This window comes from Homarus americanus, unplaced genomic scaffold, assembly GCF_018991925.1.
Source record: "Homarus americanus isolate GMGI-L3 unplaced genomic scaffold, GMGI_Hamer_2.0 scaffold27661, whole genome shotgun sequence".
In the NCBI taxonomy this organism is placed as follows: Eukaryota; Metazoa; Arthropoda; class Malacostraca; order Decapoda; family Nephropidae; genus Homarus; species Homarus americanus.
The window spans coordinates 105001-131871 of NW_024745664.1; the positions used below are offsets into that span (position 1 = coordinate 105001).

At 39.6% G+C, this 26871-nt stretch overlaps 1 protein-coding gene across 1 annotated transcript in view; it reads left to right on the forward strand.

The window, feature by feature from the left end:
• Positions 1–22649, forward strand: part of LOC121878723 (titin-like) — a 104666-nt gene extending 82017 nt beyond the window's left edge. Inside the window, exons 4-6 of the mRNA XM_042385069.1 lie at positions 13037–13197; positions 15669–15807; positions 20338–22649. Coding sequence (XP_042241003.1) covers positions 13037–13197; positions 15669–15807; positions 20338–21098 — 1061 coding nt within the window. The 3' untranslated portion in view covers positions 21099–22649. The remainder of the gene's footprint in view (positions 1–13036; positions 13198–15668; positions 15808–20337) is intronic.
• The last annotated feature ends 4222 nt before the right edge of the window (positions 22650–26871 follow it).

A 26871-nucleotide genomic window follows, 5' to 3' on the forward strand; every position in this document is an offset into this window, starting at 1 on the left:
AGAGAGAGAGAGAGAGAGAGAGAGAGAGAGAGAGACCTTATTGATCTAAGTTGCCAATGGCGTCAAGAAATATTACCAACGGTATTGAAATCTGTATCAAAGACTTGTCAATGTTTATATATCACAGGGCTGCCAACTGTATCCCTTCCAGACTACCAACCTTACTCTAAAGATGTACCGAGATGTGTTATAAACCTACCAACATATGCCACAAGGCTGCCAACATTCGTCACTCATTGTACCACTACTTATCACAAGGCTGCCCCAATTTTTTTAACACAGCAACATCGACCACAGAGCTATCAACGTCATCTATCACAAAATTGCCAACATTTATTGCACAGACACCAAGATTGACAACAGGACTGCCAACAATCACAACAAGACTACCAACAATTTCCTTCACTATCCTTAACATACACCACTGGGCTGCCAACATAGATCACAAAGTTACCAACACTTACCCACAACTTCGATTTGCTAACGAAAACAAGAGAAAACTGTCATTACATCGTCATAAAAATGGTAAAATCGCGGCAATTATGAAAGGGAAAACAAAGTCAATCTATTTGCATATTCAGATGTTGACTTAATAGGCGAAAATTGCTTCATGTAAAGTTTGTTCAAGCCAGAATTAATGAGGCAGATTTTTATTTACGTCCAATTCTTCCGCCAGGGACTAGTTCATGGTGATGTAATCTATTGTTTAATGTTAAAGTTGGAGTCAAGATTATTTTGTTTTTGGTGGACATGTTTATTAGATTTTTGACTCTGGCAAGAAATGTTACAATCGGTGACCATTGTTAATACAATCAGATTCTGATTACTTTTAGCTAAAGTTGTTTGATTCAACTATTTGTAAAAATATTACAATCTGGGTCTTGTAGTCTTCATCTCCTGCTTGTCTTATTTTTTTATATCCTTATGTTTTACAATACTTAACTTCTGTGTCTGTCTGTCTGTCTGTCTGTCTGTCTGTCTGTCTGTCTGTCTATCTGTCTGTCTGTCTGGCTGACCAATAATACTCTGTATCTTGTGTTGGTTGGTGACCCCTCCTCCAGGTCTCCCATCTCCCCCTCCCCACTGGCCTTGGCTGCAGTAAAACCTTTACGATTTTCTCCTGAGAACGTGTGTGTGTGTGTGTGTGTGTGTGTGTGTGTGTGTGTGTGTGTGTGTGTGTGTGTTCGGCTTTGCTCTCGGCGCTTAGATCTCAAAGTTGGTCTTTAATTTTTCTCGGAGACTTTCAGAGACTATAAATTTATCTATTAATTTTCGTGTCTGTTGGGAGGAAGTTGTCAGCTGGCTGTGTTAAGGTCCAGGAAGTGAGAGTCGCCTCGCCTCAGGGCACTACTTAAGAGTCCAAGTCTTCCACCATTAATGCGCTACCTGGCTGCTTTATTTTACCATTCACTGATTAAATGGAACAAGATGGTGCCCCTTACATCACTGCACCCCCTTACATCACTGCACCCCCCTTACATCACTGCACTTGCCATCACCACCCCATACATCACTGCTTATACATCATACTTTACCCACATCCTGCACCCCCTTACATCCTGCACCCACTTACATCCTGCTTGCCCATCACTGCACCCCCTTGCATCACTGCACCCCTACATCACTGCCCCCACATCACTGCACCCCCTTACATCACTGCCCCCCTTACATCACAGCACCCCCAAGATCAGCCCAGGGGAGAGGCTGTAATGATGTTGTATCAGCGCTAATGATCCCATGTACGGTAGGGGAGCAGGTTAACATTAATCACGCTGGCAGGTGAGGTCACAGTGTCACCTGGGTTGCTATCATGACCTGACCACATGACACGACGATGCTACATTGGGCCCGTGAAAAAAAATATTATTGCTAGTCGGTCGAGTCATATATCAGTACTACGTGATAAATACTTCAATGCTTTATGATAACACTGACCCTCAACCACCTCGAGCAGTCTTTGTGTGTGACGGACAGACAGGCATTCAACCAAGGACAGACTCAGACATTTAAGCAAAATATAAGCAGCAATCACACACACACACACACACACACACACACACACACACACACACACACACAAAGGAGACAATGGAGGTTCATTTGCTCTCTTGTTTACATTTCATGACAAAATGACTTGGTGATTCTGGTTCAGGAAGACAGTGAGTCAGTTATGTCTAATATTTGTTATTATTATTATTATTATTATTATTATTATTATTATTATTATTATTATCATTATTATTATTATTATTATATTGTTGTTGTTGGTTGTTGTTACATTTAATCCCATATCAATTTCAATTAATTTATAAGTTTCATCAATCTAAATTAAATTATTCTGATCTTATCAACATAAGAACTGAGGTCAAGAAATATATAATTTACTCAAGTCTTTACGAGAATTTAAATGCCACGTGGTATTTAGACTATCTTTAAAAATACGTAAATGTATGAAATTAAATATGTAAAATATACAATAAATAAGGGAATATTACATGAAAATAGCTGATTGCAGTGAAAGAGGAGATAATCTGTGTTTGATTTTCATGGTTAAACAATTATATACAATATTAATTACAAGAGTAAAGTAGATGACTGCTCTTAAACTATAAAATATTAATTAAAAGAGATAAATATAGACCCAATCTTCATAAATGTACAATAATAAATATAATAATGATATATAATAACCTAAAAAATGTAAATCAATAAAAAAAAATTGTGAAACTAATCTTAATAATTATAATAAATAAAAGTGAAATATGAAAACTATCTCAGAAGGTATAACATTAAATAAAAGATAGAAGCAAGGTATATAATATTTAATAAAAGACTGAATTACGAGACTAAACTTGTAAGTTGGTAATTATTTTTCTTTCATTATTTTTTTACGGGTTGAGTTGAGGTAAAGTTATTTGGATAAACTTGAAGTCTTATTACAATCATAAATATTAGCAACGAAGGCCCACGGCTATCGCTCATAACCACCAAGTTATCGCTTCTCAAATTACGCCCACCAACTTGATGGCCAGAAATAATGACCCTCATAACATTCTGGACTAAAACTTTTGTTATGCGGACGATAACTTCTGAAACTCTCTTTGGGTAACGCTATAAACCTTCCTAAACAAGGCTGACCGTCTCGTTAAAGTTCGTTCACAACCCGGAAGACATTGGTTGAGCGTCACTGAATAAATGAAGTCATAGGATATAGTTTAACTGATTGGCTAATGTGTTCGACCAATCAGCGCATGTCCTCAAGATAAAACGTTCTATGGATTACCTCTAGATTCTACGTCAAGATTAATCACCCAAACGCTAACCTAACCTAATCCCCATTAACTTAGGTTTTAGTCAAGCTATCCCAAGCTCGGCAGCAAATATCTCCTGTGGTTAGTGTGTGAAGAGTGTTTACAAGGCCATAAAGCACAAAATGGTCTCTAATTAGCCATTTAACATTCATTCTAAAAAAAAAGCCCTTTACGAAAATTTACGGTCGTATCGTTGTGTAATGGCTCTTAAGTTTGAAACACAAATAACATGAACATTAACAAAAACAATAACAATGGTCTTTAGGAACAAAATAGTCGCCATGATTATTTGTTTGTTTTTACATAAGTTGAATTAAGTATATTTAGTGTTGTATGTTTGGTCTTGTTTTGATACACCGACAAATACACTATAACAAAGAACAGAGTAATAGAGATAACGAATAGATAACAAATACACAGATAAACAGACATAGTAATAGAAAGATAGACACATTATTAAACATGCAAGAACCAGAACTGATCGATACACACACACACACACACACACACACACACACACACACATAAAATCAAATAAATAAAATAATAAATAAAAATAAAATAGAATAAAAATACAAACACCAGACAGACACGAGAACAGACAGACAGACACGAGAACAGACAGACAGACACGAGAACAGACAGACAGACACGAGAACAGACAGACAGACAGACACGAGAACGAACAGACGAACACGAAACAGACGAACCGAACTTACGAGAACGAACGAACGAACACGAAGAACAGACAGACAGACACGAGAACAGACAGACAGATACGAGAACAGAGACAGACAGACACGAGAACAGACCAACAGAGTGACTGATAGAGAACAATCCTATATTCCCCTCCGGTGAAGCAGGTAGAGGGACTAATGAGTTAACTGGTTCTATTGTCCTGCTGGGCTATGAAAGTCCACCTCATTACCTACCACATTACTTGCTTCTGAGGACCCACTCACTCACCCACCCACCCACCCACTCACTCACCCACCCACCCACTCACTCACACCCACCCACCCACTCACCCACCCACTCACTCACTGGTGTTGTTTGGTGCCAGATAACCTATTTAGTGACTCCCCCTCTTTCTTTCCTAGACTATCTTCTATCTCTTCCTCTTCCTCCTCCATCACCTCACATCCTCCCCTTCTAAACTCCCTCCCCGTCACCTCCCTCTCTCCCTCCCTCTCCCTCCCTCTCCTCCCTCCCTCCCTTCCTCCCTCCCTCCCCACACAAAAAAAACAACAAAATATTCTAGATTCTTCTATACCAAATTATCTATGAATTGTGTTTCTAAATCTCAATCTACCTACGAAACTATCTACGATTACCTACTCTATTTACAATGAAACCTCTATTTAACGGATATTTACAATGAAACCTCTATTTAACGGATATTTACAATGAAACCTCTATTTAACGGATATTTACAATGAAACCTCTATTTAACGGATATTTACAATGAAACCTCTATGTAACGGATACTTACAATGAAACCTCTATTTAACGGATATTTACAATGAAACCTCTATTTAACGGATATTTACAATGAAACCTCTATGTAACGGATATTTACAATGGAACCTCTATTTAACGGATATTTACAATGAAACCTCTATTTAACGGATATTTACAATGAAATCTCTATTTAATGGACTATATGGAGAGGAAATTCCGTTATCTTGAGGGTCCATTGGATGTGAAACCTCCATATAACGGATTATAGGGATGAAAGTCCGTTATATGGAGGTTTCACTGTACATCTTGTGTGAATAAATAAATTGTAATGTGCTGCAGTGGAGGATAACAAAGAAGAGGAAGAAATGTGTAAATTATGTTACACGTAAAAATGTTTTCTAGTGAATGTTGTTTTGGATACCAGATGTTATATGTGTGATGCCAGATGTTTAATGTGTGATACCAGATGTTGAATGTGTGATGCCAGATGTTGAATGTGTGATGCCAGATGTTTAATGTGTGATGCCAGATGTTTAATGTGTGATGCCAGATGTTTAATGTGTGATGCCAGATGTTGAATGTGTGATGCCAGATGTTTAATGTGTGATACCAGATGTTGAATGTGTGATGCCAGATGTTTAATGTGTGATGCCAGATGTTGAATGTGTGATACCAGATGTTTAATGCGTAATCAACATAACTACTAATATATAAACATTAATCCAAATTACCATAATAAAAAAAAACACAAAATCACCACCAATCTCGAATTACCTGCATAAAATTACCCAATTACCTATAAGAATGAGAACAATGGCGAATTTCCTATCTTTTGTGTCTCTATTGAGGAAACTGAACCTTATGAACAATGAGCATATTATCCTAGGAGCAATGACATGACAACAATAGGATGTCTCGCTAAGCTGGAGACCTTGTATAAAGACTCTGAACACTGAGGTCTTTGTTATCATGTCTGGTGTGTACAGTAGCGATCATTATTCCCTAGACCCCCTTTTTTTGGAGGGGGGGGGAGGGTCTGGTCGTCTGCTGTATATGTGGGTTATATAATGTGATTTGATAAGAGGTTATAGACGATATTTTTTCGTTTTATTTCAAAATTACATAATGACTGGGTAAAATACTCGTATTTGATTGGTTTAGAATTGGTGAACTATGGGTAAATTACTCGTCTGTGGTTGGTTTAGAATTGGTGAACTATGGGTAAAATACTCGTCTGTGATTGGTTTAGAGACACGAAATTGTTAAATAGTGTCAAAAGTGTCCAGGGAATTCTGACCACAACTGTACATAAGCATTCATCTTTGTTTCCTAGTATTTTTCTTATGGAGAGAGAGAGACAGACGCATAAACTGACAGATAAATAAACAGAACAGACATACAGACAGGAAAAGAAACAGACAAACAAACACAGACAGACAGACAGACACGGATAACCTCACTCGTCAGAAACACCATAAAAGAACATTACATTTTTTTTTTCAACTAAATTTTCAAATCGTTCATACAATCTGAAATAAAAATATGTAGACAAACAAAATCCTCTGTAGTGTTCATTAATCCCGACGTCCATCCGAAAAAATAATACAAATACCAAAAATGTATGAATATAGTATTAAAACATTTCATAATATAATTTATTCACAGATCTCTACAGTGTGAACCGTTTTTGTTACAACCTAAATAAATGGTTCAAAGTTACCCCCTTCTGCCTCAATGTAGACATCTGTGAATAAATGATTACAAAAACCTATGGGGGTCTCACATCAAATTCACTCTCATTAATACAACATCTTAAATGTATTGTAACATGGAAACTATGAAGAACCTGATATTTTACCATAGAGACGTTGTGGTTTAGAATTATCCAATGATTTCATCCTCCAATTTAATGTACTCTTTGCTGAATCATCCTGTATATAAAAAACATATGCCATTTATTTTCTCACTATATCCTTCACATCTCTCTCTCTCTCTCTCTCTCTCTATCCTGGCTGGGAACGACACTACTTCATAATTTATGTAATGACGTCAGGCTGAACGACACTACTTCATAATTTATGTAATGACGTCAGCTGAAATTTATTGACATTTAAACTTGTAAAAAGTTTTGTTCTCTCATTTTTAACTCTGTTACCCTGTGATGATCCACTTATCACTGCTTTTTATAAATTATTCTTATTATAGTCTACCTGTGTCAACTTTCTACCAATCATCCTCATCATAATTTACCTGTATCCACTTTCTACAATCATCTCCAAAATCGTCTACCTGAGTCAACTTTCATTGGGTATAATCTTAGCTGGTTGTCAATAATTAACAGATACAAAGCCTTCTAATTTGTGTCTCCGGGCTACAGACTATGTATAGAGGCGAACAATAGCCTCTCCTAATAAGAGGCAATTAACCATTGTTGTTGGAATTATCTCTCACAAGGACACATCTTCTATGATATTCTAAACCAAATATTGTCTAGCGTAGAAAATAAACCTAACAAACTTCCCTTAAACCCCCGGCGGTTAAGTATCATAAACCATAAACAACAACGGCGGTTTATTCTAGAGGAGGTAGAAGAAACTTTCTCACCTGTACCGCCCCCCCAAACGAACACACGCAGGTTAACACTCCCTCCAGCTTGTGCGACCCCTTGTTACCCTTCTCTCCCACACACTAGTTCCTCCCCCCCCCCTCCCCCTCGTCCCCTGGCTTTTCCTCAACACCCCACCCCTCCCCCTCCTGTCACCTTTCTTTCCTCCCCTCCACTTTCTTCTTCTCATTTCCCTCCTTATAGCTTTCCCTCTCCCTTCTTTCTCCATCTTCTCATATTTTCTTATCCCCTTCCTCTTTCCTTCCTTCCTTCTTTGTATCCCTTTCCTCTTCCCTAAATCCTGCCTCTTTCCTCTTTCTCCTGCCATTCCTTTTGCAGCTTCTTCTTGCTCTTTTTCTCATATTCTCTCTCTCTCTCTCTCTCTCTCTCTCTCTCTCTCTCTCTCTCTCTCTCTCTCTCTCTCTTCCTCTCTTCCTGTTCATCCCCCTCATCCCCTCAAATCCCCCTCCCTATTCCTCTCCTCCTCCCACTTCTCCTCTTCCATTCCTTTCCTACTCCCATCTAATATCTTCACCTCCCTTCCAACCTCCTCTTCCTTCTACTCCGTAATTCTCCCTCCTCAGCTTTACCTGTCCCCACTCAGGTAAATGAACCAACTCATTTGCGGGTCCGGGACTGAGGTAAATTTGCCTTAAAATACCTGTATCAGTAAATTGTGTAGCAAGTTGCCAATCAGAAATAATGTAAGTTGCTAATCAGATTTATCGCAAGTAACCAATCAGAATTATCGCAAATTGCTAACCACAATTATCGTAAGTTGCCAATCAGAATTACCGCAAGTTCCCAGGGAAATATATCGCAAGGTGCCAATCAGAATTATCACAAACTGCCAATCAGAAATATCAGAGGTGTTTCAACATATCATAAACTCTGGATCTTGGGTCGATATTGTGTGATGTAGAGGAAGAATATCGTCTTTTCACATTTCATCTTCCAAGATCCAACGTCACACAATAGCCAATAAAAAAGGTGTAATAAACGTGGAGAAGAAGAAGGAGGAGGAGGAGAAGAGGGAGAAGGAGGAGGAGAAAAAGTAGGAGAAGGAAGAGAAGAAGGAGGAAGAGGAGAAGGAGAAGAAGGAAATGATTAAAGAGATAGATGAGAGAGAGAGAGAGAGTGACACTAACCCCAATATACATAATACAGTTTTACGGCTTTTAATATCTGCTATAACGTGTTGCTAACGCCACCGTGTCGTGTGCAGGTGAGGTAAAAACAAACAGAGATTGTTTTCACTGTTTATATGTGTGTGTGTGTGTGTGTGTGTGTGTTTGCAGGAGACCCCCCGGAATTGCCTTTTGTGTTTGTAATCTTGCCAGGTATGCACATTGCTGGTGGATTAATACTCGTGGGCATGTTTGGTATTCTCGTAAATTTCTCGTTAAGAAAGATTCACCTTGCGAGGCTTACACAAACACAGGATCATGAAATATTACCGTACGGGATTCCTAAGTTCGTGTACTGCAGTATATATAAAAATGTATCGTAAAAGTAAAGGTTGAACTGACAAAGTTAGCAACAGACTGTATTGTATGAGCAATGCTGGCAACTGTTCCAAGCTCTCGTCTGTTTACTAAAATGAGACTATTGACTCAGGCTGCTAACTGAAATAGTAGTAGTAATAATAATAATAATAATAATAATAATAATAATAATAATAATAATAATAATAATAATACGAAACACTGCATTTTCCCTTAATAACTCTCTCTCTCTCTCTCTCTCTCTCTCTCGCCACCACATGTATGTTAGCCATAAAGTGAAAAAAAAAAAATCTAAATATACGATGGACAAAACTTCCTGTGAAAATTGTATCGATATCTGAACAGAATTTGTGGCCAGAATGTGGGTGTGTAGCATTAGGTAGGAGGCGTGGAGGAGACAGAGACAGAGACAGACAGACAGAGACAGAGACAGACAAACAGGAAAGAACAAAGACTAACAATAATCAGCAACTGCAGCGCAAACATCTACTATATATTAACAATGTAGAAGGTAAAGTTTTACTATCAGACCGCAATGTTGTTAATGTTGTTTTACGTTACGTGATAAACAACAGTTAAGGAAGGTCGTTACCAAGCTCTCTGTTATTAAGTATTTGATCGATGGCTACAGTATGGTATCAATTGGTGGGAATGAAGAGGTATTTTGCACTTGAAACTACTTAAGCGCTTCCTCCCGTCTCCCGCCCTCACTTATAAAAGGCTTCACACACACACACACACACACACAGTCAGTCAGTCGGCTCATTAAACACGTACGCTTATATTAAAACAGTTCAGTATCGACCTCCCCTAAACGTCGACCGTGTCTTTCCCATCCACGTATAAATGGGAAGAAAACAGAATATTCATCATGACTCATTATTCATTCAGAAATTCATTGCTCAGTCAGGTTGAAACATTCTCATTATTCATTCTGTCGTCTGAGGAAAATGGGGCAGTCAGATTATTCATCAGCCCGTTTGTGATTCTCATTACATTGGAGTGTGTTCAGAAGTGTGTTAGTGTGGTGTTAGAGTGCGTTAAGAAGTGTGTTACTGTGGTGTTAGAGTGTGTTAAGAAGTGTGTTAGTGTGGTGTTAGAGTGTGTTAAGAAGTGTGTTAGTGTGATGTTAGAGTGTGTTAAGTGTGCTAGTGTGGTGTTAGAGTGCGTTAAGAAGTGTGTTAGTGTGGTGTTAGAGTGTGTTAAGAAGTGTGTTAGTGTTGTGTTTTATTTTCCACTCTTCTGTAAACATTTTGATGACCTTTGACCCAAGACACCGAGGGGTGACGCTTGACCCAAGACGATAGGAGATGACCGTCGACCCAAAGTGCTGAGATAACCTTTAAGCTAAGATGCTGAGAGCTGACTTTTCACCCAAGATGGTAAAAGGTGACCTTTGAGCCATGACACTGCGAGGTGACCTTTGAGCCATGACACTGCGAGGTGACCTTTGACCCAGACGATAGGAGGTAACCTTTAACCCAAGACACTGGGAGGTGATCTTTGACCCAAGATGCTATGAGATGACCTTTGGCCTAAGACGCTGAGAGATGAACCTTGACCCATGACACTGAGAGATAACCTTTGACCCTATAAGATGACCTTTCCTCCTTCCCCCTTTTGGCGTCGACAACAATTTATTCAGTATTTTTTGCGGGTGTATCTGGGAAGGTTAGTATCCATTACGTGAATGTCTTGACACTTATCGCAGTCTTTGGGATTGAAATGACTCACTTAAATTTTTACCTCAACTTTTATACAACATTTCTGAAGTCAATTCTAGATCCGGTTTCGCCTTGAGAGTCTCTTAATGGAGGGTTCAGTAATTTTTGTAATGTTTTCTCTTTAAAAATTTATTCTAATGACTCTCGTAATGGCAACTAGGTGTTAGTACAGTAATCCTCACCTACAAAATTACTCCACATTTACGGTAATAAAGGCCATTTGACCATACAAAATACCCCTTAACAGAGTCCATAGAGAGAGCAGTAACTCGTATGCTTTTATAACAAATTCCAATAGCTATAATCACCATAGAATTTCATCATAAGTTATAGAATATGTTAAACTGTAGGGCCTATAACCCTTCTATTATAGCACGTACTGTTTGCTATACTCAAATAGATCTTAATACCATAGCCAGTATAATGATGTCTGGTGTTTACGTAGCTCATCAATATTAGAATTTGTTGGTCATAACATACTGTTGTGACGCCTCATGAATGGTCAATATGGAAAGTAATGTAAAAAAAAAACTATCCATCGTAACACACATATGCTTCATTATAACACACACACGTGCCCCATTATAACACATATGCTTCATTATAACACATATGCTTCATTATAAAAGCGCATGTGCTTCATTATAACACGCATGTGCTTCATTATAACACGCATGTGCTTCATTATAACACGCATATCCTTCATTGTAACACATATGCTTCATTATAACACATATACTTCATTATAACACACATGTACTTCAGTATAACATCTGTTTCATTATAACAAATATGCTTCAATATAACACATATGCTTCATTATAACACATATGCTTCATTATAACACACATATGCTTCATTATAACAAGAGTGAAAGAAGAAAAAGAAGAATGAAAGAAGAAGAAGAATTTAAAAAAGAAGAAGAATGAAAGAAGAAGAAGAAGGAGAAGAAGAGTGAAAGAAGAATGAAAAAAGAGGAAAAATAATGAAAAAAAGAAGAATTAAAAAAAGAAGAATGAAAGATGAAGAAGAAGAAGAAGAAGAAGAACTCACTCTTTAAATGCTAAGACATGGAGAAGGGGAAGACAAGAGGATTAAGATTAAAGAGAGTAGGAAAAAAGGAGAATTGCTTTTAAGAATATGAAGACATGACACAAAAGATGATAGAAAGGAGAGTAAAGGTAAAAGTAAGAAAAAACAGAAGATAATAACCCTAAAGAAACAAAGGAGAATAAGGATAATTTAGAATCAATTTGATAATACAGACACGAAATAGGAGAAAATAAAAGATTATAATGATGAAGAGGAATGAAAGAATTACAAGACATAATAAATAAGACCAAAGTAAGACACAGAACATGAGAATAAAAGAAATACGACCAAATGGAAGAAGAATGAGACAAAAGAGGAAATGAAAGAAAAATAAAGAACACGAAGAAGAAAGAAACTGGATAAAAAGAATAATTTAAAAGAAGATATAAGGATAAAGGAAGAGTGAAAAACAAAACACAGAGAGAGTCGTCCACTCATTAAGGGTAAAATTTCTAACCCATGCAACGTTTCTGAGTGACAATAGTATGCCATTTATTATCATACTTAGAAAACGTTTCTCTGAGTTAATGACGTAATAACTCCAACCTATGAGACGTTTTTAAGTGTTTGTTTACATCAACGTCTTAAAAAAACATTTATTGTTATACTATACTGAAATATTACCATTACTCAGAGCGGGTTTCCACCGTGAAATATATCTGGTGTGTAGAGTCTTGCTGCTGGGGAGATAGTGGGAATTACTTTAAATTAGAGAGTTAGTCCATATAGATTAGAGTAATGGTACTAATGGTGAAATAACAGTGGTTCATAATTATTTTGTTTATATAATTAAATTTAATGTGATTGATTCAGAGTGTAAAATTATAGAGTTTTGAGTACATTTGTCGAGTGACGGATCGTGAAAGTTAGAGTGACGGTGTTAAGAGGTACTCTAGACCGGCCCTTATAAACACACACACACACACACACACACACACACACACACACGTACAAGCTCCCTAAGGACACACAAGGGCATAATACATACACCCCAGAGGCGGACACAGGAGGCGGTGGGCCAGACACATTAACGTTTTACACGCCATTTATTTACTGTGTCGGAGGTGTAATTTACATTTTACGATGTTTTATATGTGGCTCTCACGCCTCTACGTCCTCTTAATGTTACTCACAGTCGTCTTCGTGTGTGTGTGTGGGGGGTGGGGGGTGGGGGGTGGGGGAGCTATTCCTGCCATTCTTCATTTCCTTTTTCTTCTTCTTAATCTGTTTCTTTTATAATCTTCTAACCACCCTTTACTCTCTTCCCCCCCACAACTAACCACCCTCCCTTCTCCCCCACCACAACTAACCACCCCCTCCTTCTCTCCCCTACCACAGTTCCCAAGGTGGTGATCGTGCCGGTAGGAGACAGATACGTGAAGGCTGGTAGCACCGTCAGGGTAGACTGCCAGATCACCGACGTGGTTCAGATCCCGGACTATATCTTCTGGTACCACGAGGACAAGAGGGTTATGGACAGGCGTGACCCGAACCTATTGGTGAGTTCTTGTGTCTTGTGGTACTTTCCTTGAGGACTACTTTCATGTTATAGTAAGTACCGTCTAGTTACTTTCCTGTTGGTTACTTTCAAGTTATAGTAAAGTACCGTCTTGTGGCGCTTTTCTTGGAGACTATTTTCCTGTTTGTTTCTTTTCGTGAGGACTACTTTCATGACACAGTAAGTATCGTCTTTTGTTACTTTCTTAAGGGTTACTTTCATGTTATAGTAAATACCGTCTTGATACTTTTCGTGAGGACTACTTTCATGACACAGTAAGTATCGTCTTTTGTTACTTTCTTAAGGGTTACTTTCATGTTATAGTAAATACCGTCTTGATACTTTTCTTGAGGACTACTTTCATGTTGCAGTAAGTACCGTCTTATTTTGTTACTTTCTTGAGGACTACTTTCGTGTTATAGTAAGTATCGCCTTGTTTTGTTACTTTCCTGATGGTTGTTTTCATGTAATAGTAAGTACTGTCTTGTTACTTTCCTAATGGTTACTTTCGTGCCATAGTAAGTATACCTATAGCTTTATAGTACTTTCCTAGTAAGGGTCTACTTTATTGAGTACTTTCCCTTGTTATAGGTTGTACCCCGAGTGTTATTAGATGTTGTGAGTCGCCATCGTCTCGTCAGGTATGGAGAGTAAACGACCTGTTGCTTGTGGAATTCATGGATGATCAGATCAGACAGGTGTTAATTTATAACGAAGTGAAGAAAGATTTGTTATGGTGTTTTGATTGTGTGTGTGTGTGTGTGCCTCCCTGTGTATATCTCACCACACACATGCATGTATACAGCTTATACATTCATACATATACACATAAACACTACAGCCTCAGCGAACTTGTATGATACCAAACAAATGAGGTCATCTAGGAATACATCACACTATGTATGAAGCATCACCAAGACTAACCGCGTGACATCATTGGCTGACATCTCTCCATTAACACACGTGGAAAAAATGTGTCGCCTCATATCGCCTCACAGTAATTACAGTCCGAGTTCCATTGCAGTTAACAGCTAATTGGCTTCTCCTAACGTGTTTAACTGCAGTTCCGAGACAGTGTTCATAATTCGTCCCAGCAGGGTAAAGAAACAACTTGAATTACCCTATTATGCTTGATAATGAGGTCATTACACATAATTGCCCTGTCCTCTTTACCCAAACCTTGCGAAAGAAGTGTCAGGCATTGTAGAGATACAGAGTCAAACACACACAGACACACACACACACACACACGAAGAACACAAAAATCAATACAACTCCAACGCTTCTATCCCTAATTAGTGATTTTTCAGGCTACCATCATTGTCTGTATTTCTTTCCTTCGTAAAACATGCCCCCCCCACCCTCCACCCCCACCCCTCCACCCCCCACCTCCACCTCCACCCGCACTGAAATAGGAAAAAAAAGAAAAAAAAAAAGACGGGAAACGTAGGAGAGTTGAAATCGAAATTGGAATTGGTCTATCGAGCTTCAAATGAGATTAACATGGTTTCGTGTGGTCATTGTGTGTGGTATGAGAGTGAGGTAACCGGCCCTCACCAGTCGCGCTGTGTTGGGATGGTGGTGTAACCTAACCTCATATAACCTAACCTAACCAAGAGGTACCCTGGCCTGAGGTATCGTTCTACCCCCTCCCCTTAATGTATGGATGTATGTGTTATGTGCGTATCTGACGGCTAAAACTACGGTATAAATGAAAGTGTTTAACTTTATGAAAAACTTGACGAAAAATGACTAGAATTGGTGACTGGTTACTGAAAAAGAAACATCCAGTATATCTTACTTATACGTCAGCCAATCAGAACTGCAGATTACTTTTGAAAAACTCCCCGAAGAGCCAATCAGAGCTACAGAATAATCCATACTAGGCTCCCACCACACTGAGCCGCGAAATTCACCAATACGAACCATAGGACTCCCCCAGGAGCCAATCAAAATGTAAAAATAATCCCACAGAGCTCCTAACCACTTAACTATAAACTAACATCCTATAGGACTCCCACACACAGTCTTTCAGGGTTCCCTCTTTTAGGGTCCAGGTGACATTGACACGTATTGGTATTGTCCTTACTAATATCACCTGTCTCTCCCTGTTTGCACACGTTAACAATGGCAGGGTATTTGATGCATACTAACCTACCTGTATTTTCTCATGATCAGGTGTTTAATCGTCTTAATATATTTATGTAATGGATTTTTTCTGCCTTTTGTCTACCTGTGGTCTGGTGATATTATTATTATTATCATAATTATTATTATTATTATTATTATTATTATTATTATTATTATTATTATTATTATTATTATTATTATTATTATTACTTCTATTTTCTATAAACTGTCCTAATAATCATAAACATTAATTATAAGACCATTTAATTTACTTGTATTTTTGTTAATTGAAGTTCACTCATCAGCATCATAATTAATCAACAATGTCTCGGCGTCTCTCAGGTGACGGTGAAGCGGACAGGGGTAGAGGCCATGACCTCCACCTTCACCATCCACAAGGTGCGGCAGGAGCAAAGTGGCAACTACACCTGCATGCCCTCCAACCTCCACGCGGCCTCCGTCACCCTCCATGTCCTTAATGGTCAGTACAGGTGTCCTTTTGTGCCCTTAATAGTCAGTACAGGTGTCCTTTTGTGCCCTTAAGAGTCAGTAGAGGTGTCTTCCTATGTCCTCAGGGTTAACAGTTACGTTCTGTGTCCTCAGCAGCCAGTAAATGTACCCTCTCTCCCCTCAGCAGCCAGTAAATGTACCCTCTCTCCCCTCAGCAGCCAGTAAATGTACCCTCTCTCCCCTCAGCAGTCAGCAAACGTACCCTCTTTTACCTCAGCAGCCAGCAAATGTACCCTCTCTCCCCTCAGCAGTCAGCAAATGTACCCCTCCCTCCCTCAGCAACAGTAAATGTACCCTCTCTCCCCTCAGCAGCCAGTAAATGTGCCCTCTCTCCCCTCAGCAGCAGCAAATGTGTACCCTCCCTCCCCTCAGCAGCAACCAGTAAATGTACCTCTCTCCCTCAGCAGCAGTAAATGTACCCTCTCTCCCCTCAGCAGCCAGTAAATGTGCCACTCTCTCCCCTCAACCTTCAGTAAATGTACCCTCTCTCCCCTCAGCAGCCAGTAAATGTACCCTCTCTCCCCTCAGCAGTCAGCAAATGTGCCTCCTCCCCCTCAGCAACCAGTAATGCCCTCTCTCCCCTCGGCAGCCAGTAAATGTGCCCTCTCTCTCCCCTCAGCAGTCAGCAAATGTACCCTCACCTCCCCTCAGCAGCCAATGGCTCACCCTCTCTCCCCTCAGCAGCCAGTAAATGTACCCTCTCTCCCCTCAGCAACCCAATAAATGTACCCTCTCTCCCCTCAGCAGCCAGTAAATGTGCCCTCTCTCCCCTCAGCAACCAGTAATGTACCCTCCCTCAGCAGCCAGTAAATGTGCCCTCTCTCCCCTCAGCAACCAACAAATGTGCCTCTCCCTCAGCAGCCAATAAATGTACCACCTCTCTCCCCTCAGCAGCCAGTAAATGTACCCTCTCATCCCTCAGCAGCCAGTAAATGTACCCTCTCTCCCCTCAGCAACCAGTAAATATTACCCTCTCTCTCCCTCAGCGGCCAGTAAATGTACCCTCTCTCCCCTCAGCAGCCAGTAAATAAACACCCTCTCATCCCTCAGCAGCCAATGCATCTTACCCTCTCTCCCCTCAGCAACCAGTAAATGTACCCTCTCTCCCCTCAGCAGCCAGTAAATGTACCCTCTCTCCCCCTCTTTTACCTCAGCAGCCAGCAAATGTACCCTCTCTCCCCTCAGCAGCCAGCAAACGTACCCTCTTTTACCTCAGCAGCCAGCAAATGTACCCTCTCTCCCCTCAGCAGCCAGTAAATGTACCCTCTCTCCCCTCAGCAGCCAGTAAATGTACCCTCTCTCCCCTCAGCAGCCAGTAAATATTCCCCTTGATATATTAACCCGATCAAATGGCCCAGAAAATAAACTCGTATCTTATCAGTGGAGAGTAAAGTTAATGACCCATGTACTTAACCAGTTAGAACTATAACCTTGTAAACAGTGCTTACTAACCCTGGCAGTTAAAGCACCTGAAAGTTTTAAGACCTAGTCAATGGTATTTAATAACCCCAGGGTAGTTGAAGCACCTAAAACTAAGACCCAGGTATACGGTGCTTAATGAACCTGGTAGTTGAAGCACCGAAAACTAAGACCCAGGTATACGGTACTTAATGAACCTGGTAGTTGAAGCACCGAAAACTAAGACCCAGGTATACGGTGCTTAATGAACCTGGTAGTTGAAGCACCGAAATGTAAGACCTAATCAACTATACTCAATAACCAAGGTCGATACATCCCCCAAAAGACCCTGCCACCTATAAACATTTATCACAAACAACAACACCGTAATATCTTTGCCAGTGAGACAAAAACACAGATAAACCAAAACATAAACAACATATCACCTGGAACAAAAAAAAAAATCTTAATCGATATTCCATTAGCAACATGAAAGGTTATTAAGGCCAGCTTTAAATCGGTAATGAGCCAATACAGTACAGTGATGATGATGATGATGATGATGATGATGATGATGATGATGATGATGATGACAAAAATAGTAAAAGCATAACATAAGAATAATCTCAAGTAATAATTATTATATATATCGTAACATTTAAAACACACTGTAATGGAGACTTAACTATATCTGCGTTAACGAGATACTGACTTACACCTCCGGCAGCACATATAAACCAACACTTTACAAAAACACCAAAAAATACTTTAAGATCGAGAAAATCATCCATCATTTAGATCAGTTAGGACAAACACTGGAGAGTCAGAGGAGTGCAGACATTGGACTGACTAACGCACCCTCAGTAAGATAATGTCCCTGGATGTTAGCTTTTGTGAGTAATAAATTCACCCGCTTGTATAATGTTATGTTTGTGCCCAGATACATATATTTGTTTGGGTGGAAATTTTGCATAAATATGAAAATTAGGTCAAAGTTATGGTCTTTTTTTTTTTTTTACGTCAGGAAGTTAAATAATAATAAAAAAATCCACCCCAGGGATAATATAATATTCTGAATATATGTAAATATTCTTCCACTAAACGATGAAAAAAAAAACACACACACACACACACACACACACACACACACACACACACACACACACACACACACACACACAGAAAGAGGGACATTGTACAAAACATACACACAAACACCGCCCCACATACAAGCACACAAACAATAATGTTGGTTGGCTCGCTTGCTGGAGGTGCCTTAACGAAATTTATTTAAGGTACACAAGCTGTCACCAACACAGCAACCACAGCCACAGTTAGCCCAGGAAGACAGGGAGGTGTGTCGACTGCACTGGATAACCATTGCCCTTGAATACGATCCGCCATTCGATTTTTACATCCAAGTCCCCAGTTACTGCAGAGTAGAGAGAGAGAAATATTTGTGTAAGAGTTTGTTAATGCTCTCTCTCTCTCTCTCTCTCTCTCTCTCTCTCTCTCTCTCTCTCTCTCTCTCTCTCTCTCTCTCTCTTTCTCTCTCTCTCTCTCGGCATCCTAACACGTCCTCACTTATTCCTGGAGCCATCACTACTACCACCACCATCACCATTACCACTATCTGTGAGCCTCTTCCTGACTACCACCACCACTACCACGATCCCCCCACTACCAATATTTATGAGCTTCAAACACCACCACAACCATCTGTTACACCTAGCAGCATCAGCACGGCCATCATCACCCACCTCCCTACACCACCACCATTTTCCACACAACTACCATCATCCCCCACTATGACCACCACCAATCCCCACTACCACTACCATCCCTAAAAAATACCACTACCCTCCCTCACTATCACCACTACCCTCCTCACTATCACCCTACCCTCCCTCACTCATCACCCTGCCCTCCCACACTATCACCACTACCCTCCCTTACTATCACCACTACCCTCCCTCACTACCACCACTACCCTCCTTACCACCACTGCCCTCCACTATCACCACTGCCCTCCCACTATCACCACTACCCTCCTTACTATCACCACTGCCCTCCCACACTATCACCACTACCCTCCCTTACTATCACCACTACCCTCCCTCACTATCACCACTACCCTCCCTATCACCACTACCCTCCCTTACTATCACCACTGCCCTCCCACACTCACCACCCTCCCTTACTATCACCACTACCCTCCCTCACTACCACCACTACCCTCCCTCACTATCACCACTACCCTCCCTCACTATCACCACTACCCTCCCTCACTACCACTACCATCATCCCCTACCACTATCTGAGTCTTTTCCTCCTTACCACCACCACCACCACCATTATCACCTGACACCTGCACCATTATCACCTGGCACCTGCACCACACTTATCCTCTCTCTCTCTCCCTCTCTCTCTCTCCTCCTTAAACTCGACTCTTAAGAGAATTTTTAGCTGTGATGTGAATATTTGAGGAAAAATATTCGAGAATGGCGAGTAAACCCGAGGAGTGAAGTCAAAATGTTTGGCTTGGCGTATTCCCAACTTTTCCTATTCACACTCTGCTTGATATTATACCCCCCTCACTCCCTAATCCCCTCTCCCTCACCCCCCGCCGCTGACACATACTAAAGGGTGTTGTCTTTCTCGTCTTCTTGTGAACGGGGCTGAAAATATCCTGTTCTTTTTTATCTTTTTATATTTTTATTTTTACTGGGAGGATTAGAACACGTGTGTGTGTGTGTCTCTGTGTGTGTACTAATATACATACAAGCACATACTGTATTCACATGCATACTACTTTTCAACATCTCATCAGAAAATTTAACCCACTCATCGTGTCTGCTCCTCCAATTAAAACATTTCTTTTTCGTCTTTGTCTACACGCTCATTCACAGTCGTAAAAAAATGCACATCACCTTAAAAAAAAGTCTTACAGTATGATGTAGGAGCCAGTGACTATAAAGGGCCAAGAAATATATAACACTGAGACTTTAAAGTGTACTTGAGGAGCGTCTTGATCCCTGGTGGTTTGAGAAGGCTTTGAGAACTGCATATTAACGTGTGTTTTCTTTTTCTTTCCCTCCTGCAGAGAAGCACCCGGCAGCGATGCAAGGTGAGCGCAACGACGCAGGCGCAGTAGAGGCTAAAATACACATCACCCTCGTCGTCCTCCTCTTTGTCCTCATCTGCAGCGTGTCCTTCGGCCTTAATGAAGAAAGTAATGAGTCGGCGGCAAAGAAGAGGACCTTGGATCTTTCCTCATCATCATCTTCCGAGTCTCCAGTAGTCTCCTCCTCTTCTTCCTCCTCCTCCTCCTCCTCCTCAGGATCCATCCTTACTACTGACTCCTTCACCTCTCCCAACCACCACGCCCTCTCCGCAATTGTTTTTGATGGTGAGGAGCCGAAGACATCACCAGTCCTTCGGGAACTCCTAAAAATCGACGTTCTTCACTTGGCCAAAGAAGTGCTCGCCCAGCTGGAGGGTCAGGGGGCGGGGGTAGAAGAGCCTGGTCAACTTTCACCACTGGCTCCTGTAGGTGCTGGTGACACATGCTTGGGGGCTCCAACACGTCCACACTTGGCCAGGACTCGAGAGATACTTGGCTTGAAGGGTCATCCTTTAACGTACTTCAGGCAGCGGCAGGAACCCCGAGTAGAAGCCCTTGACGAAGGTTCTGCTCAGCTTTGTAAGGGAGAAGAGGATGTAGGAGGAGCGACACTTCAGATGAACCACACCGAGATAACTACTGACCCCTCGCAGCAGCTGCACCAGCAGGATTCATCCGTCGTCGTCTCGAACACCAACTGGAGCTTCGGTCGATGGGCGTCAGTAGTGAGATGTCGGTGATCAGCGCAGCCCCTCCCTAAACATACTCCTGTACATACTATGTGTAAATATATAACATGATTTTTATGTGTACATATAGAGTCGTACAAAATATCGTTCCCTGTTAGGAGTTAGCAGTGGATAAATCATGGGACAGTGTCGTTTTGTAAAACATTTATAAAGACTTAAGACCAGATGAATCCAGGCCGTGAGTGGCTGAGTCTGGCGGAGGGAGTGATGATTTCACTCAACAGCTGCTGTACATAAACAATCTCTCGCTAGTCTTGATCCAAAGAGGCTCTTGGTGTGGCTTTTTTTTATCATGTAACTTTTGAGTCTTCTGAAACATTATTTAAAATATCTCAAGGCTCAACAAACAATTTTTCTCCTTGGTTATGTAAATTGGTTAATAGTGAAGCATTTGTATAGTTATTTCTTGTTTATCAACATTACTAGAAAAATGTATACGAATGTGTAATTCCATGTCGTTTGAAAATATATCTACGATCGAGCTCCCAAGTCTTCTGTGTTCACCACAATAAACAAACTTGATACTTAACCAACAACGATAAAATCCAATATCAAGTCTGAACCTCAGATATAAAAACTATTCTTGATATAAAAACATCTTACAAAGAACTGAATAAAATCGTGTACGCTAATTAGATGCTCCAGTGTCATGCTCCAAGTTATAGTGAGCAGCTCCACCAAGAACACCGAAAACCACGAAAAGTCTGTGTTTATCAGATCTTATCAGTTCACCATAACTTGCCGCAGGGTTTGTGGTGAGTGTATCCAGTGTTTGTTGGCGGCAGTCTAGTGTTACAGCGATGATGGTCTTACTGCGGTAGTGTGGTGCTAGAGTCGTGTTGGTCTGCTCCCGTAGATGAGCTTAAAACACCATCAGACAGCCTGGCGCTAACGTGGTGTGATGTTGGTCTCTTTAGCTAGACTGAAACTGTGGCACCATCAGACAGCTTGACATTGTTTTTTAAGACTCTTGTGGTTCTGTTGCTCCCATCCAGTTGGCTAAGCTTGAAATACCATCAAATATACTGAAGTATAATATTATGATGGAATATACTCGACACCAATTACCCCCTAAAAAAGCATTATAATGTTAGTGTGGTGAAAATATGCTGGAATATTATACTCGACACCAGCCAGCGACCTCTCCCGGACGGATCTGGGTGAAGACCTAACAGAGACACACACACACAAAAGACTCGGGCGTTCTTTTCCAATTGAGTGTTTCGTAAAGAGTTTAACCAATGAGTTAAATATTTCTGTGTTCACTGTACGCTGTTTAATACTTTCCTCAAGGCCAACTCATATTTATTACTCTGTGAAATAAAAAAAAAAGCACATAATTATTGAGCTTTCTGTGTAGGTTAATAGATGTTTATTAATACCAATTGATTTTATAGGAGAGAAAAATAAAATACCACGTAAAGTCTTGAGTTTGTAAATGGTTACAGGCGAAGACACAATACAAGTTTTCTTTAATGTTGCGTTATTTTGTTGTTGTTTTTTCATGTGAAGAATTATATTATTATCTGCAGCTGGAAGAAGCGTCAGTCTTTGTCTCTCCTCCAGTATTTATACGAAGAAACTGACATAAACAAGGTCAGCCTGGTTATAGTTTTACTTAGTATTTGTTTATTTCATTTTGTCATTTTATAATCCAGTGCTCAAAACCAACTCGTCTCTCTCAAATAATCAATAAACCTGACTCACTAACACTCACAATGATAAAAAAAAAGTTATATTCCCTTCAGATGCAAAAAAAAAAAAATAACCCGACAACTCTATTGAACAGTAACAAAAGCGCCGACTCGCATTCAGTAGCCTATCATATCTCACAACAGCGTCAGACCCACACACACAAAAAAATGAACGATACTGTAAGGAAAAAAAAACGATGAATATTTATATGACAGCCAGGGTGAGAAAAAAAAGGGGGGGAAAATTCTCTCGGAAACGAAAAGTGAGTTCTTGAGCTACACTATTTAGTTTAAGACACTTACAAACACCAAGTGCTGTACCGTCTTGTTTACCTGAAGATGTAAAACAAATTTTTTTTCTACTCGTCTTTCACTCAACTGATGAATCGCTATTTCAAGTTTCTCCTCAAAAGTTAACATTATCAAGAAAAAAAAAATACTGATAACGAAATTTGCAAATTTTTGGGGACTGTAACAAATAATGTGATGAATTACATAAATGAATAATAATGATAATGATGGTATACGAAGATAACTAACTACAATAATAATGATAATTTTAACAATGAGAATCAAAAGAAGTTTAATAATAATAATAATAATAAATATGACAACACTAATAATAATAATAATAATAATAATAATATTAATAAAAATAAAACTATTCCCTAAAGTTAACACCAAAAGGAGTGATTCTCATAGCAATATGTAAAACATTTCTCTTCATTTCGTCTCTGACCATAACGCCATCACTTTCTCCCCACCTGTGTCAGATATCCATTATAGGTGAGACACAGTGCACTGAATTCCACTCCAGGTGCATTAAGAACGATTCAATGTCATTTCAATATAGCTTTTATTATTCCCTAACCCGGAGAATAAGAGGAGGAAGAGAGGGAGGTAAAGAGAATAGGGAGAGAAACAGAAACATAAGAGGGAGAGAGACGAGAAAGTGAAATAAACTCAATTCCTACCGAAACAAGAAGCAGTAAATAGAGGAGATAGAGATAAAGAAATACAAACAAAGAGACAAAACACAGACCAAAAACAGATTAATAAAAGAAAACACCGAGATAATCTAAGAACATCACACGTCACCATAAAGACGACACAACACCACTACCCACACACCTTATCTTCCCAACGACACTATAACACTCAGAGCTAAGGATACCACCACAGCTTCCTAGAAATGTAAATTAATCTTCTGTTATATTTTTTGGGGATTTGTTAATAGAGAAACAAATTATTTATATTTGTTATATTTTCGATTCGGTAAAATATATTTCAAGTTATAAAAATATTGGTATATTCCATATATTATAAAAATGCAAAAAAAAATTACTTCTAAATTAAGAAAAAAAAACTGATGCTTCCTTCCAAACAATAAAAGTGAATTTGTACTTTCTTCCAACGTTACCAAGTGAACGACAAATGCTTCCCTCCAAGCCCCCCCCACCCTCTTCCATGTTGATTTCAGTCCCGTTTTCTTTCTTTTTATTATACCTGTTTTCCGTTTTTTTTTATCATGTCTATAATTTGAAGATGGCGAAGGTGTAAACATGAGCTCAATGACAACCTTGGACGTGTGTGTGTGTGTGTGTGTGTGTGTATGTACAGGTGGTCACACCCTCAATGGAGAGTGTTCAGGTGTGTTAATTATACCTCCCCGAGTTCTTCTCAGTGTGTCGTGAGCTCCTCCTCACTATGTCTGTGTGATGGTTCTTGCTGTATTTTCGAAACTTTGTGGTTCGTGTGTTTTCGGAATTTCGTGATTCAAAAACTTTCTAACTTTTCTATTTGAAAATTCTGGAAACTTTGTTGTTTAACTTTATAAAGCCTTTGTGGTTAAAAAGTCTTAAATAATATGTGATTCGAATTTATTAAAGGCATGGGTGATTCGAACATTTCAAAACTGTGATTCGGATATTTTTCGAAACTGATTTTTTTCTTCTTAACACGTGGAATGAATGGTAGGAGACACAACCATCAAATTTAATTCAATTTCCATCTCGCCCATGACCACATTACATACTTTCACCGGAAGAGATAATCCAATTTTTATTATTCTCATTCATAGTTGACTTCACATTACACCTCAAAATCATCAGACCTCCGAGAACGTGACGAACCAGAAGTGAATCTTCCATCATACAATACACTGTATCTCTCGGATTTTTTTATTTATTGCAAAAAGGAAAAGAATTCTGTTGGGAATCCCACTGTTGACTGTGTGTGTGTGTGCGCGCGCGCGCCAAGACATAGCAGTGTGTGACAGTTCTAAATTTAAAATCTTGTGTATAGTTGTGAAAGTTAAAAAACCCTTAGAGGAACGAGTGACAAGTCTGGGCATGTGTCAACACCGCCTGAGACTCTACAGTGAAACTTGTCACAAGAAGTGTGTAAAGTGAAGAAAAAATGTGTAAAGTCCACAATTGTGTAAAAACAAAACATATTTCATGTAATCTTCAGAACATATGTTGGAAAACGTTGAAAATATGTGTAAAAAGTTATGGTGAAATGTGTAACGATTCCACATACTGTATAAGAAATTAATTACAGGGAAATTCTATCTGAAATAACCTGTTTCAGAATTACGTGTGTACAGATATATGTTATTAGATACACACGACTTACTAGACGCATAGTGTAACAATAATAATAATAACACGTGTGACAACTGGAAGTGGTCTCGGAGGTACCATCACCCATGTAAAACTTTCCTGAAAATCAAAATATTTTATCAAATGATGAAAACTGACAAAAGTTTGCCTCTCCACCCGCGGCAGTGTCCCCTGAATAGAACCAAACTTTAAGAAATAATATTATAACTGGTCTTCCTCGGCTACTGCATGGAGGGGGTCGGGGAGTGTGAGGGAGGGGGTGAGGGCTGCTCATCATTCAGGTACACACGCTCAATACGCCTGGCAGGTGAACATGTCATTACTTGAGCCTCGGAACTTGAGGTTATGACGTTACCATTCAAGGATTTTGAATACCTGTTGGGTCATGCCGTTATCAATGTAAATTATATTTCCTTTTTTTTTCGTAATAAATGTTTATTAAGGCACTAACATTATTTCCTCGTGTGTGTTTTCTTTATATAAAATGAAATGTGCAAGTACTTGTGGTTTCTTATTAACATGTTAACTACGGCCTAATTAAAGACACGTGAATGTGACATCATTCCTAGTAGCCTTTCAGAGAAGAACTGAGTTATGAATGGAGTCGAACCCAGTGCTGTTTACATTCAGTGTCCACCAGCTGTTGTCCAGGTTCATTCAGAATATCGCCCCTTCCCGTACTTCGTAAAGATTACTGTTATATATCACCAGCATCTAATACTTTTTTTTCATATGTCATTATCAGTTAAAAAGAGATTTAAATATTTTTATTTTATTTTAATGAGGAAAATAATAGGAATAAATAAGTCCGACACCAGTAGACTATTTGACCAACAGGAGGTACTAGTGGGATAGGAGGCACACTACACCAGGTTATGTCGCCTGATGAATGGTGGATAGGGCCCGTGTCTCCTCCCCTAATAACTTTACTTGACTGTATAGCGGGTATATAGCCAGCCCCGATGACACCACCTGTTACATAAGAAGAAAAAAGCCTTCCCAAATAATTTCTAAATGTAGAGCTGGAGCATAACAAACGGCTACAGGAATATAGCCACTCCCCTTCGTGAATCAACCCGTTAATATAGCAAGAACATAGTCCCCCCCTCCCCCCAATTTATTACCTCCTGGCTGTATAGAAGATAAATCTCCCCATGGCACCTCATGTCAGTAATCTACAAACGTGTCCACCTGTAAGTAGAGTACCTCAATGCATGGCAACTCCGGAGCCACAAGTGTGTAAAAATAACAACAATATCTATTCACACACACACACACACACACACACACACACACACACACACACACACACACACACACACCAACGACAAAACAACCCTAAACATTAACATAAAGAAATCTAAATATATGTCAGATGGGAAAAAATATATATATCGAAAAAAATACGAACACATCTTCCAGATTTCGTCAGGTTAGTCCACCACC